This window comes from Lagenorhynchus albirostris, chromosome 6 (assembly GCF_949774975.1).
Source record: "Lagenorhynchus albirostris chromosome 6, mLagAlb1.1, whole genome shotgun sequence".
In the NCBI taxonomy this organism is placed as follows: Eukaryota; Metazoa; Chordata; class Mammalia; order Artiodactyla; family Delphinidae; genus Lagenorhynchus; species Lagenorhynchus albirostris.
This window is the reverse complement of record NC_083100.1, coordinates 28,318,370-28,332,455: the sequence shown is the minus strand read 5'-3', so window position 1 is coordinate 28,332,455 and position 14,086 is coordinate 28,318,370. Positions and strand designations below refer to the sequence as shown.

Sequence of the window (14,086 nt, the reverse complement as noted above, 5' to 3'; positions counted from 1 at the left end):
ATGCTCTAGAACTATTTCTACCTTTTAAAATAACCTGCCTACTTCTGGTGGGATAAAGAGAACACAAAACTCTTAGTTTAAATTACTTTTCAAGGTTTTACTTATTTTTTAAGTCTTGAAAAATGAGTGAAGGATCTGAACACAGATTAAGTTGACCTCATTTCTTCTGGACAAAACAGCAAGAAACAAAAGAACCGAATCACAGCAGTTTGAGACGTTCTGAAAGTTGTCACAATTTTTTTTTTTTTTTGGTCATTGACTCTTGAAAGAATCCACAATATATGGAAAAGAAAGCAATGCTTTCATGTAGTGTCTGAAAGCTTCTTAGGGAGTGAGCTGTTGATTTAAATGATTAACCAAAGCTTAACATATTCAGAATTTTGGGTTGAACAGACAAAATGTTGGTTTTCTTCCCGGCTGCTAACCTGGTCAGTCATTAAAAGGAGACACGTACACAAATAAAAGTATAAGAAGATGATTTTGACTCTTACATGCTCTGTTGTGTTTTACTAAAATTTAGCGTCATCCAACTGTTTGACGTGAGCACAAGTCAAAGAGTTTAATATATTCATTGCCTTTTATATCTTTTTTTCCCTTGTACAACTTTTTTTGTTGATATAATTCACATACCATAAAATTGACTCTTTTAAAGTATACAATTCACTGGCTGCTTTTAGTATAGTTTCAAAGTTGTGCAACCATCACCACTAATTCCAGAACACCTTCATCAGCCCCAAAGGAAACCGCACACCACTAGCAGCCACTCCTCACCCCCGGCTCTCCCCAGGCCCTGGCAACCACTCACCTACTTTGTCTCTATGGATTGGCCTATTTCGGACATCCTAAGAGAAGTCCACATAAAATAAGAATCATAAAATAGGTATTCATTTCTGTCTGGCTTCTTTCAACGTGCTGTTCTTAAGGTTCATCCGTGCTGTAGCATGTATCAGTACTTCACTCCTTTTTATGGCCGAATACTATTCCACTGCGTGGATATATGACATTTTGTTTATCCACTCATTAGCTGATGAACATTTGGGTTGTTGCCACTCTTTAGCTGTTATGAATAATGCTGCTTTGAACATTCCTGTACAAGTGTTTATGTGGACATATGTTTTCAACCCTCTAGGGTATATGCCTAGCAGTGGAATTGCTGGGTCACAGGGTAATTCTACGTTTAACTTTTTGAGGGACTGCCGAACTATTTCCCTAAGTGGCCGCACCACTTTCCATTCCCAGCAGTGTATGGGAGCTCCAGTTTCTCTATATCCTTGCCAGCATTTCTTATTGTCCTAGAATATCTTTTTATACTAAGTTTTCTTTTCTCATTCTGAACAGAAAATAACTGATTATTAGGGCTTGTGAAAAAAACTACTCCAATGAGGGCAGAATTCAGTGCCAAAGCCATAATCAACAAAAACATTTTCCCAGGGAGAAAACAGAAATGAAATGGCCCCTCTAAGTGCTTACCTGCTGCAGATCAGCGAGGGAATACAGGTGGATCTGCTGAAGGAGGTATTCTCTGGGGAAAATTCTGAAAACAGACAGAAACGCAGATAAATTGTGGTGTTGCCACAAAACACACTTTTTCTGAGAAGTTTCCAAGTCTCATTCAAGAATCCCTTTCCACCTAATACTCTTCCTCCCCACATCCTCTGAGAAACCTGTAATAATACCTTTTTCCAGATACTTTTCTTTCTAACCCAAATACCAAAAACGGAGTAAGGGTGTGATCTTTGATTTCTGATGTAGTCCAGGGTGCTAGGAGTACAGTGCAATGGTCCAGGCCTGAGGACCAGAGTGCCAGGTTTCCTGTACCAGCTGCGTCCCTAACAAACTGTGTCATCTCAGGGAAGTCTTAAAACCCACCTAGCTTCAGATCCTTCATTGGTTAATGAAGGTGACTGAACTTGGTGTCTTAAATCTCTTTCCAGCTCTATTAGTCTATGTCTAGATGAATAGATTTTAGAGTTGAGAAAATCAGTTGGGGGGGCAACCTGGGTGTCTTTGCCTGGAGGCTCCTATGGCTTTCATTAAGGGAGATGGCAGTGCCAAACACCACTTAGTGAGCTATCCTCTTACGTGCACAGTGATGAGTTTTGGAACCTAGGTACAGATGGGAATAATGGGACAAAATATTTCAAATTGAGACTCCCTGACAAAGTCCAATATCTTTGGCTACTGTCAATTCATAGCATCTGGATAAATGACGGTGAGTGAACAGGAAAAACAAATCAGTTAGGGACAAGCAAACAGGTACCGAAGCATAGATGGTTAGAAAACACCACACACACACACACACACACACACACACACACACACACACACACACACACACGTATACACAAAACAAAACTCATGGTGCTAGCATTTTCTCTTTGTCTTAGGATACAAGAAAATTGCATAATACCACCTAAATGAAAGAAGCCACCAACTCAATTAACATTTATGACTATCTGCTACATGCCAAGCACTGTGCCAAGGCACTAGGAATTATGAATTATGAGTGAGACAGTCACAGTACCTGAGCATATCAGAGCATATCAAGGAGAATAAAGTCAAGCTAGGGAAAGATACATAAACTGATCATTACAACACAACATGGTAACATGAAAATAAGAGTTATATGCACAGGGTACATATTTTTAGATTGGTCTAGCATGGTAGGTCCCAACCTTGGCCGTCTATTAGAATCACTTGGGAAGCTTTTGAAAATAATAGGGCATAAGTATGGGTAGAACCCAGAAATCAGTCTTCAAACAAAAACTCTTGTGGTGATTAGTGCAGCCAAGGTTTAGAACCACTGGCCTAACTCGTAGCTTGTTGGGGAATTCATTACTCAGTCTTTCAATTAAGTATGCATTACTGGACAAATCCTAGAGATTAAGTCCTTTACCCTTCCATTCATCTATCTAGCCATCCAATTCTGATTAAGCACAACTGTGCACCAGCTCCTGTACTAGGCCGCTGAAAAAAGGGCACTGGGCCAATTAGGTGAAGTTCATCCCCCATGGAGGTCTGGGACAGGCATATTCTAGTTTGGAGCACTCCTGATAAATATATGATAGGCTCTGAAGATTTCTGCTGAAAATTCCTGTTTCATCCACAAGAGTGCGAATGGACCAAGTGAGTGACACGGCCCTTATACTTTGGGGAATAAAATTCAGTTCCTAAGGGTAGGCTCCCTTCAACTCTAATGGTTTGGGGCCGAACCTGTGGCAGGTAGCAGCACATAGTCCCAGCCCAGCTGGGGAGGGTGTAGGGAAAGTGCTCAATCCCTCCATGTGGGATGAAGCTTCCCTACAAAGAGGGCCCCCTACTGTAGAAGGTAGACCACGGTCCCAGGAGGGACCATGAGACATGACCAACTTCCATTTTCAATAACACACACGTATGACAGAGATGATCGAGAGGGCTACTCCTTATGACCCCCTACAGAATTAACAATAAGAGAAGTCTGCTTCAGGTGTGGCCCTCAACGTACATCATTTAATTCTCACAACAACCCCGCGTGGTAAGTACAACCTCCATTTTATGTGAGAGGGAACTGAGGCTCAGAGGCAAAAACTAATTTGCCCAGGGTCACAAGCTGGGATTCAAGGCCAGGACTTTCTGACGCCAAAGGCCTGTGCTTCTACTTTCCAGGAGATGCAGGTGGAGGAAGGAGGGAGGTGGGTTTGAGCTGACCATCTAATATAGCTATATAATACATCTCTCTTCCAGGTAGGTGTTTATGACTGTTCAGGCCATCAGCAATATAGAGCCATTGGTCCTTTTTAAAAGAAGGAAAGTAACACTGACGCGTTTGGTCATGCCCACTTCCTGAAGGCAGCCGGGAGGGTGGAGAGACTGCAGGCAGGGACAGTCCTGACCACGTACCCCAGCGGCTCTTCCAGGGTAACCACAAGGCGAAAGCGAAAGGGGTGAGTGTGTAGACACAGGAGAACTTCTGGAAGAACTGACAGCATTTGGAATTGAAGGCGACTCTGAAGTCCTAGCTTGGGAGACAGGATGGTGATGTCATTGGCCAACACAGGGCAGGCTGCTGGGGGGAGGGGGAAAAGCATTGAGATTTAATTGTGCTGAATATCAAGTGCTTGTGTGGAGGACAGCAGGCGTGGCCCTTGCGGATGTGGGGCGAGAGATGTGGAAGAGCCAGGGGCACTTCTGACAGCAGCACAGAAGGGACAGCTGAAGCTCTGGGAACGGAGGGAGCAGACCTTGGAGGAAAATGAACGGAAGCGGGGCTGAGTGTAAACAGGGGTTTTTACTTTTTTTTACCTTACAAAGCCTAGAATTATCTGAAGTACACTTTGGTAGTCTGCAATTTTTCTCATGCTTGAAAAATTGTTTTGAAAATAATCAAGATGTTCATGTGTACGTGAGTTCCTAACATTTCCTCCTTTTGTGAAATGTTTGTGCCCTTATACCCTTCACCTGGCTTCCCCTAATGGTAACACCTTACACAACCATGGTGCATTGATCAAAACTAGGAAATGAACTATTATGTAAATTAGACCGTATTCAGATTTCACCAGTTGTTTCACTAATGTCCTTTTTCTGTTCAAGGATCCAATCCAGAACACGAGATTGCATTTATAGATTTAAAAATGTATATCAGTATTTGCAAGATGACTTGAGACCCAAACATCACGTGCAGAAAAGCAAGCCTAGGACGCAGTCTTTCAGTGGAGGTCACTAGGGTAGCAAAGTATGATAATCTACTATGGGGACAGAGGATGTCTAAGTGTGGTTGAATGGGAGGAATAACCTTTTTCAGAGGCAATTGCCTCATAATGAAATCCCTTAAGTAAAGTAAAATGAAGGCAATGTGGCAGCAGGGCTGAGAAACAGACGGACTGAACTAAACAAGCAGGCTGGAAAATCATTTCAAGATGAGCTCCTGCCTTTTCCATTGGTTTATACACATGTAGGCCAGCTGGAGAAAGAGTTAGAAGGAAGGTGACTGAAATGAACTCTAGCAGGGACAAATGCAGGGTAGCATATCGTTAATGTTTGCTACTTAAAGTTCTTCTCTAAAGTCCTAAAACTTCCACGACTGAGAGTACAGGATATAAGAATTAACTGCAAATTTACAAATGGAATCATACTGGTATACACTTATTAGAGTACTACAGCTAGTCAGTTCGTTATCCAGTCAACAGACACTACTGCGTGCCTAAAATGAGCTAGGTGCTGTGCTAAGGGCTGGAGACGGATATGTTCAGTGAACACAACTGATGAGCAGCAAAGAGAATTTCCAATTTCTCCTCTCTAGGCTGGGTCCCCTTTGCCTCCAAACACTGTTCATTACTCTTCTCCCAATAACCGGCCAACTTTGGACACAGTAATCTCTAATACTCCTTAAACATTATTTACACAGCTAAAGTGAGCTGTGTATGTAGTGTTTCTGTGTGTAAATATATTTCACATATTTATTTTCTCTTCCCCTCTGGAAGCGATTCTAAGCCCCTCCAGAAGCACCGTATCTGCTGTCTCCTCTCTGGCACTCTTCAGTGTCTAAGACTATAATTTACAAGAGGTCAGCCTAACGACACAAAGAACTGGAAAATGCAATATATGCAGAAAAGATAAAGGAACTGAGCTTGTTGTGTTTGGAGAAGATGTTGTGTCCAGGAGATTTACTGGTGGCCATAAAAAATACAGACTTTTAAGACAGATAATGCCAATCAGCTTTTCTTCTCTCTGAGGATGGAAATTATATCAAGAAAGCATTGAAGTCAAATATGAGAATAAATTTCCTGAGAGGGAAGACTGAGCAGCATTAAAATGTGTCTCTTACAGGGATGCTTTTTAATGTAAATAAAAGAAGAAAAAGATCTGTTGCAGTTATTTAGAGGTAGGGGCTTGCTCTTCTGCTTAGAGGAGGAAAGGATTTCAAAGGCGGGGCCAGATGACCCCGTCAGTTTGTTCCTCTTTTTCATTGCTGGAGCCGTCAAGGCAGGCTGAATTGGCACGACATTCTTGGAATATCTTTTCTTTTTTAAATTACAAATTTTTTTTAAAGGTTTCAGTCCATTTACAGTTATTACAAAATACTGGTTATATTCCCCGTGTTGTACAACACATCCTTGTAGCCTATCTTACACCTACTAGCTTATACCTCCTACACCCACGCCCACCCTATATTGTGTCCGCCCTCCACCGCTGGTAACTACTAGTTTGTTCTCTGTATCAGGGAGTCTGCTTCTTTTTTGTTATATTCACTAGTTTGTTGCATTTTTTAGATTCCACATATAAGTGATATCATACAGTGTTTGTCTTTCTCTGAATATCTTCTTTAGGCTGATGTCCACAGGGGAAGTGCAGGGCAAATAATGATATAAAAGCCAAGCCCCGAAAAGCACAGGCAACATCCCATCTGGGTGATCCCCAGGGTTTCCCCCACTGTGGCTTTGGTGTACAAGGAACTGGCCTTGTACCTGGCCCGTCTGACAGGAGCTCTTTAGGAAATGGATGGAACAAGCAGGGCCTCCCAGGGCTCAGTTGTGGAAGGGATTGTGGAGAACCCGGAGGCCTGCGGTGTGCTTGGGTAGCATTAAGCTGCCTCTGGCAGATCTGACTAGGAGAGGATAGGGCTCTGCAGGGGACCAGAGATGAACCTGCAGCCACTTCAGGCACTGCTAGGGGACCCACTCACGTCTGGGAGGCAAGGTTTGGCACCCCCTTGAGAGCCATGGCAGAACTCATTTGATAATTTTACTATTAATGTATTCAATAAAGGATGGATGATTGTTTGCATGTTTTGGTCAGAAAACACAACTTGTGATTCACCATATGGCCCAGGAATTTAATGCAGATGAAGCCCCGTCTTATGACCTCTGTGACTCGTCACTACAGCTAAGAACCTAAAATCAGAAGCTAAAATCAGCGCACACTTTCACTGCAATGAGCGGATGCTGGGTATGTATGTGGCAGAAAATTTGGAGAAGACACAGTTTTTTTTCCAATACATACAGACAAGTGAGATAAACAGACAAGTAAACAGACAGCTCCAGCTCCAGCGTGGAGTGCAGGGCTGAGTGGAGCCTGCAGGACACCTGTTCAAGAAAGGTCTCAGAGAACCGACAGGTCAGAATCCATCTGGAGGAGTGGAAGAATGGATATTGCAGGTAGAGGGTGCAGCATGGCTAAGAGCAGAGAGGCCAGGACGAACATAATTCTTTCAGGGAACAGGCTCTGTATGCGTATATATGTGTATATGTGTCCATGCTGGGGGCTGGGGGGACTGCAGGGTGTGAGCTCAGGAAGTTAGGGTGTAGCCAGACATGCGAGGGCTTAGATGCCTAGAGAAGAGCCTACCCACAAAGAGATGAGTGCCTCAAGCAAGAGAAGGGGACAGCATTAGATTTGCGCCTTTAAAAGATCATTGACAGCAGAAGGGGGAAAAGACTGAAGAGATGGATAATTCTGGAGATAAACTAGGTGAGAAATGTTGGGGGCCTGAACAGAATTTAAATGGTTGCCCTAGGGTTGGAGAGAAATGGCCTACCACAGACAGCTTTCTCCAATGATCCACAGGTCATGAAGACTAATGGGAAACGGAGGCTGGGAAGGAGCCTGGCACTGCTCGTGGTTTTCCAGCTGGGCCAGTAGGTAAATGGAAGTTCCATCTACTAACACAGGGAATAATGAGGAGGAGTCACCTTTGGGGAGAAAGGGTAGCTCAGCTGTCGGGGCAGAGGTGTGGAATGTCCAAGTGGAGTCATCTGTGAGTCCAGGGAGGAGAGCTGTGTGCCTACAGGTGAAGACATGAAAATGAGGAAGAGCCCGAGACAGTACACATGAGTGCAACGGAAAAGACTGGACACTGGCAAAACAATACTATTAAAGGAACGGCCACAGGAAGAAAGCTGGGAAGAAGCAGTTTGACAGGAGAAAAAGCGGAAGAGCCAGCATCCAGGAAGCCAAGGAAGGAGACAATTTCAAGGACAAAGAGGGTCAACGGCATCAGAGGCAGAGGAGAGGTCACATAATCCGGGGAAGACTCTCATGAGGCCTGAAAGGTGCCTGCTGGTTTTGGCAAAGGGGAATTCACCAGTGACCTTAGGACAGTATCCAGGAGGAAGAGGGACACCAGACTGCAGAGGGGTGAAGGACTGTGGAATATTCTTTTAAGAAACTAACTTTAAAAGAGAGAAACTAGGCCATAGCTACAGAAGGATGCAGGACTAAGAAAGGATTCTTTTCTTAGAGATGGGAGCCACTTGGGCATATCTATATGCTAAAATGAAGAAGCTAGTATAGAAGCCAAAGCTGCAGATAGAAAAGTAAGGAAAATGACAGAGCCTGAGCTAGTAAAGGCCTAGAGGAAATGGGATGTGGACCCAGCTAGGAGCTCTTCCAAATACACATTTTTGTGTGTGTGAGGGTGCACGTACCTATACACACACTCTGCATTTTGAAATGCTTCAAGTTTCTACTAAAATGTTATGTAAAAGGTAACTAACTACTAATTTCTCCAATGTTCCGTCCAAACTTCAACATGTTAGGAACGGAAAGCTACAGATTACAGCTAGTTGTCTGACTTGGCAATCCTTTGGTAAACGGCCTCTTTGCTGCGGGATGGTGCTGCCTTTTGTTTCTGGTGAGGCGGCTGTGTTTAGGGTTCTCTGTGCGGTAAGTGACCTCACTGTACTGTAGGCCTATTCATCATCAGGTCTGACAGCATTTCACCAAGAGGCCAACCACAAGGACAGCCCTGCTCATGCCAGTGCAACTTCTTCTGGTTGGCCCTGATGTCAAAGCCAGAGGACAAACGTGATAAGGAGAGTCAACCCCACACTTCACTCCCCATCAAGGGAAACTGCATCACTGGCAGGTGGCACTGTCAAGTTCTCTGATACCAAAGAACAATGAAGAAACCTGCTAAAGGATCATGGAAACCAGCTAGCACAACTGTTTCTAGTGCCAACATTTTCTGTTTTATCACCTTTAGGATTTCCTGACATACTGAGAGGGTAACTTAGGCTTCATTTATAGATTGTTCCAATGAGAAAAGTAAGAAAAGATGAAAATCAAAAGGGAAGAAGGTCACATATGATTCATTTCCCTTATATTACACAGCTGGTACTTGGGGTTAAAAATGCAGAAATAATGGCCTAAGAAATCAAAGGCAGTAGTCTATATAAAACACGTAGGGGGTCCTCTTCTATTTTGGACCAGGACACTGAGTCAAATACATCAAGACTCATTTAACCTGACTAATTTCTGGGAACTTCAACTCAGTTCCCACCAAGCCCTGATGCTCATGAGAGAAAAGGGACTAAGTCAGGCACACCCTTTGCAGGATTTTGATAGATTCAGTAATATCGCCATTTCCCTGAAGCTCAGTTATTTGAGCTGCATAACTGGCATTAAAAAACCCAATGATTAAAATGAAAAAAGTCTGAATGAAAATATCTCAGCACATGTAATAGACAGGCTTTAAAGGAAAGATCTCCCTCCCTTCCTGTGTGTCGTGTGTCTCTGTCTCTCTCACACACACACACACGCACACGCACACACACACACACACACACAATAAAAAGGATAACACCAGGGCTTCCCTGGTGACGCAGTGGTTGAGAGTCCACCTGCCGATGCAGGGGACACGGGTTCGTGCCCCGGTCCGGGAAGATCCCACATGCCGCAGAGCGGCTGGGCCCATGAGCCATGGCCGCTGAGCCTGCGCGTCCGGAGCCTGTGCTCCGCAACGGGAGAGGCCACAACAGTGAGAGGCCCGCGTACCGCAAAAAAAGAAAAAAAAAAAAGATAACACCAAAGGAAAACCTCCAATTTTGATTCTAAATCATAAGAGTCTAAAGGAAGAATACAGGTAGAAGTGCATAAGGAATAATTTAGAAAGGAAAACCATTTATTTATGAAATATTACCGTGTTCTCCAAGACTATGTGCTCCAGGTTAGGTAATCTGTACAGAATTGAGAGGGCTGCAGTATCTTTCCTTTGGAGGGCACACGCACCCACACTGAAATCAGCAAAAAGCACTGTGAAGCATCCCTAGGGAGATGCAATTTGGTGTTCTTGATATGAGCTGCAAACACTTCCTGAAATAGTTACATTAGACTGGATGTGGACAGGACTCGTATGTCCAACCATGCTCCCAGCTAATGGAAAAACAATTTTAAATCAAAGGCAGATATTGCGATAGCAACCCATGTGGAAGAAACAAGCTTCAATCATTTCAGTAGATACCTCATTTTGCTAATCTCACTGGGTGAAAAAGTGGCAAGATTGCATCAGATATTATATCTTGGAAGATAGGTATGGGAAATAAGGGTCTCTTACCAGCTCTTTCAGAAATTGTGCTTAAGTTTCTTAGCAACAATCTAAAGCCCGGAGTAGAAATACTTGGGAAGTAATTTGGGTTGTGATTATTCTGGGGTCTGATTATAGAAGTGACAGATTATATCACATTATAGATCTTAGCTCAAATTCTTACAGTATTCAACGGTTCCAAGAATATAACACTTTTCCTGCCATGAGTTTTATTTTTTTGTTGTCTCTTAGAAAATGATTTTAGATAAGTTATAGATTTCATTTAATCTTAGAATAAAACACTTTTTAACTTTCTGAAGGATTTCTTGGTAAATAAAAAGCTACATGTATGTTACAGTAAAATTAATATATAACTTGCCAGAGCTCCTTTTTCAAAGTTTATCAATCTGTTTAGCTTTGAATGACACTTTTGCAGATAGTCTATAACTCCTTTTTAGAGTGTTGCTATCAGCATATATATTTATAAAATTTGCTGAATGAGATCTCTGGAGAAAATGAAGGAAGGGGGAGGGGCTATCAGGAGATCAGGAGGTTAGACGACTTGAAAACCTTAGTACTAGAAGTCATCCGAGGGAAAAGGAATTCTTGAAGGAGACTGAGAACGGTTGCTTTCAAAATCTATCAAAATAACATCCTGTGTTTTAGTAGTTTGAGCCCTGATAGATTCATGCAGCTAATCTGTTGAGAGTAAAGCCCCAATGACACTTTTAATTAGCTAACTTGAAAACTAGCTACAAAGTCTGGCTAATATTAAGTCTTACAGAGAACATAAAGAGCTGTGTTCATTTACTGAGCTTAAAGAAGTGTTATCTATTTGCTTGAAGTGCTAATAACCACTGGTCTTTAATGAGACTAATTTAGTGATAATATTATGGCTAAAATGGGCTTATTCTCCTAAAAGCCAATATTAACCAGACTTTGGCTAATAATCAATGGCATATTTGGATCTTAGATTTTGGTTATAAGACATTGCTCATTTGCAGTTCAGAGACACAGCAAATCAAGTCTGTGTAGATTGTGTTTTAAGAACGAGGCTGCCCGAGGAGATAGGCTCTCAATGAGCTAGCCTCCTACATTAAGTGTATTCGAGTCACAAGAGCATGAAATCCTTTCTCTGTAACGGATAACCCCTCTACCTAATATGTCTGACTTATTGGGAGGTAGGGAGAAGAGGAGGTGTTGCTATGATCTCCCCCAGCTCGTGCGATCTTTTGTTGGGCACACTGAGTAATATCCTCACCTACTTCTTCCCAGATCGAGGGTGTATCAGTATGCTCATGCATCAAAACACCATTTTCACTCAGTGATTCATGATGCTTTAGACAAATATTTACCGGCATAAAAAGATGTTCACTGTATACTAAGTGAAATGATTGGGTTAAAAGTAGTAGGTACAGTATAAAACCATTTTTTAGGGAAAAAAATAATCTGCAGAGGAAGCAGTATGAAAGGATATGCACCAAAGTGGTAAGATAATGGATGACTTTCTTATTTTTGTTTTCTATGATGAACAGTATTTTTTGTAATATGAAAAACTGTTTGACCCAATTAAGTGGGCGGAATGTTGGTAACAGTACTTTATTTATTTAATTAATTTGTTCACCAAATATTTATTTGCCCCCACTCTATGTCAGGTATGGTTCTAGGCCCTGGGGATAGAGCAGTGAGCAACACAGATAAAAAGGCATGACCGGGGCTTCCCTGGTGGCGCTGTGGTTGAGAGTCCGCCTGCCGATGCAGGGGACACGGGTTCGTGCCCCAGTCCGGGAAGATCCCACATGCCTTGGAGCGGTGGGCCCGTGAGCCATGGCCGCTGAGCCTGCGCGTCCGGAGCCTGTGCCCTGCAGCGGGAGAGGCCACGACAGTGAGAGGCCCGCGTACCGCAAAAAAAAAAAAAAAAAAAAAAAAAAAAAGGCATGACCTTCTGTCGCTTACATTCTAGTGGAGAGGGCAGGGCCTCTGCACACAGCTGCACACAGCTGCACAGGCTGAGCAAAGCGTGACCGCCATAGCCATACGTGATGGCACCAGAGAGGGAGACAGACAAAAGTCAAACACCACTTTATGTGGTAATAAGCAGAGAATGAAGAGAGAAAGTGTGGGGCGGCGGGGCGGGCAGTGTGTGCAAAAATTTTAAATAGAGTGGTCAAGGATGCTTCAGGAACGTGACAGCTACACACAGATCTGAAGGAGGTAAGGAAGCCAGCGACACCACTATCTGGGGAAGAGGAAAATGAGCACAGAAACTCACATGGGAGCCTGCTTGGCATATGCTCAAGGAGCAAAACAAGGCTGGTATGACTGGAACAGAGTAAAGGAGGGGGAACGTACTGGGAGATGAGGGCAGAGAGGTGATGGGGAACCAGGCTTATACGTCCTTGGCTTTTACTTGGATTGAGAGGTGACGCTATTAGATAGTTTGAATCAGAGGTGATATCATCTAATGTACACATTAACTATAGCTGTAGCCGGAAGAACAGACTGAAGGGGGTGATCAGTTACTGCAAAAATCCAGGGGAACAATGACAGTGGCTTGGACTCAGGTGGTAGCAGTGGAAGTGATGATTCTGTGGTGATTTTGAGTGGACATGTTTTGAAGGTGACGCTGATAGGACTTGCTGATAGGTTGGGTGTGGAATGTGGGAGAAAGGTGTTTGGCATGAAGAGCCGTATGGGTAAAGGTGCTGGTAGGCGGATAGGGGGCCTGCAGCAGGAGCAGTTTGCTACAGGAGTGGAGGAGGGGCTACTAGCTCAGTTTGGGACATATTAAGTTTTTTTTTTTTTTTTTTTTTTTTTTGTGGTACGCGGGCCTCTCACTCTTGTGGCCTCTCCCGTTGCGGAGCACAGGCTCCGGACGCGCAGGCTCAGCGGCCATGGCTCAGGGGCCCAGCCGCTCTGCGGCATGTGGGATCCTCCCGGACCGGGGAACGAACCCGTGTCCCCTGCATCGGCAGGCGGACTCTCAACCACTGCGCCACCAGGGAAGCCCTGGGACATATTAAGTTTGAGACGCTAGTGGACATCCAAAGGAGGTTTCACCCTTTGGACTTAGCCTCCTGTCCAGTGAATTCACTAGCCAGACAGACAGCTTTCCCAGGGGGTAACAAGCAAAGGAGTGGGCAGGGAATCTTGGTGAATCAGGTGACATTTCTGGGGACTGTTCCTAAGTGCTAAGCAAGCTGCTAAATTTTGCTTGAAGGAAGAGGAGGCAAGGAGAGTCTGACAGGATACCCACGCGTGCGCGCGCACACACACACACACACACACACACACTCATCTTTTTCTGGCACTCACCAGGATAAATAATGGTAATAAAAATGGCTGTTTTTATGATAGAAATTTCTCACCGTTCAGTAAAGCTGATATTGCAGTGAGAACTAATTCTGGATATAATTATAATTTCAAATAAAATGTGAGACCAAAGACAGGAAAAGGTGACTTAGAAGGCAGAAGAATCACGTTTGGTATTGTCTAGAGCTTCCCAATTCAAGCTGGTCAGAATGGTCCAAGCCAAGAACTAAACTTAACAAACAAGTAGGACTACCTGTTCCCCCAGAACCATCACAACTGTGCTCTAAGTAACCGGAAGGATAGGCGTGAATATTGCTTACCGGCCTCGACTAGTGTTGGAGAGAAACTAGTTTTAAATACGTATCACAATAGGAACTTTGGATTCACCAAGCACCCAATCCCCAAATCATTTGTTAATGATAGAGAATGGGAAACACTCAGGCATCCACTAATTAATTTCTCTGATGTCTTTCTTTGGACTAGATGATTTCACTT

At 43.5% G+C, this 14,086-nt stretch overlaps 1 protein-coding gene across 3 annotated transcripts in view; it reads right to left on the bottom strand.

Moving 5' to 3' along the window:
* PLEKHM3 (pleckstrin homology domain containing M3) overlaps nt 1–14,086 on the bottom strand; it is a 182,424-nt gene that overhangs the window by 79,402 nt on the left and 88,936 nt on the right. For all 3 annotated transcript variants that reach the window (XM_060152202.1, XM_060152204.1, XM_060152203.1), the window contains exon 6: nt 1,471–1,534. In XM_060152202.1, the coding sequence (XP_060008185.1) occupies nt 1,471–1,534 (64 nt within the window). The remainder of the gene's footprint in view (nt 1–1,470; nt 1,535–14,086) is intronic.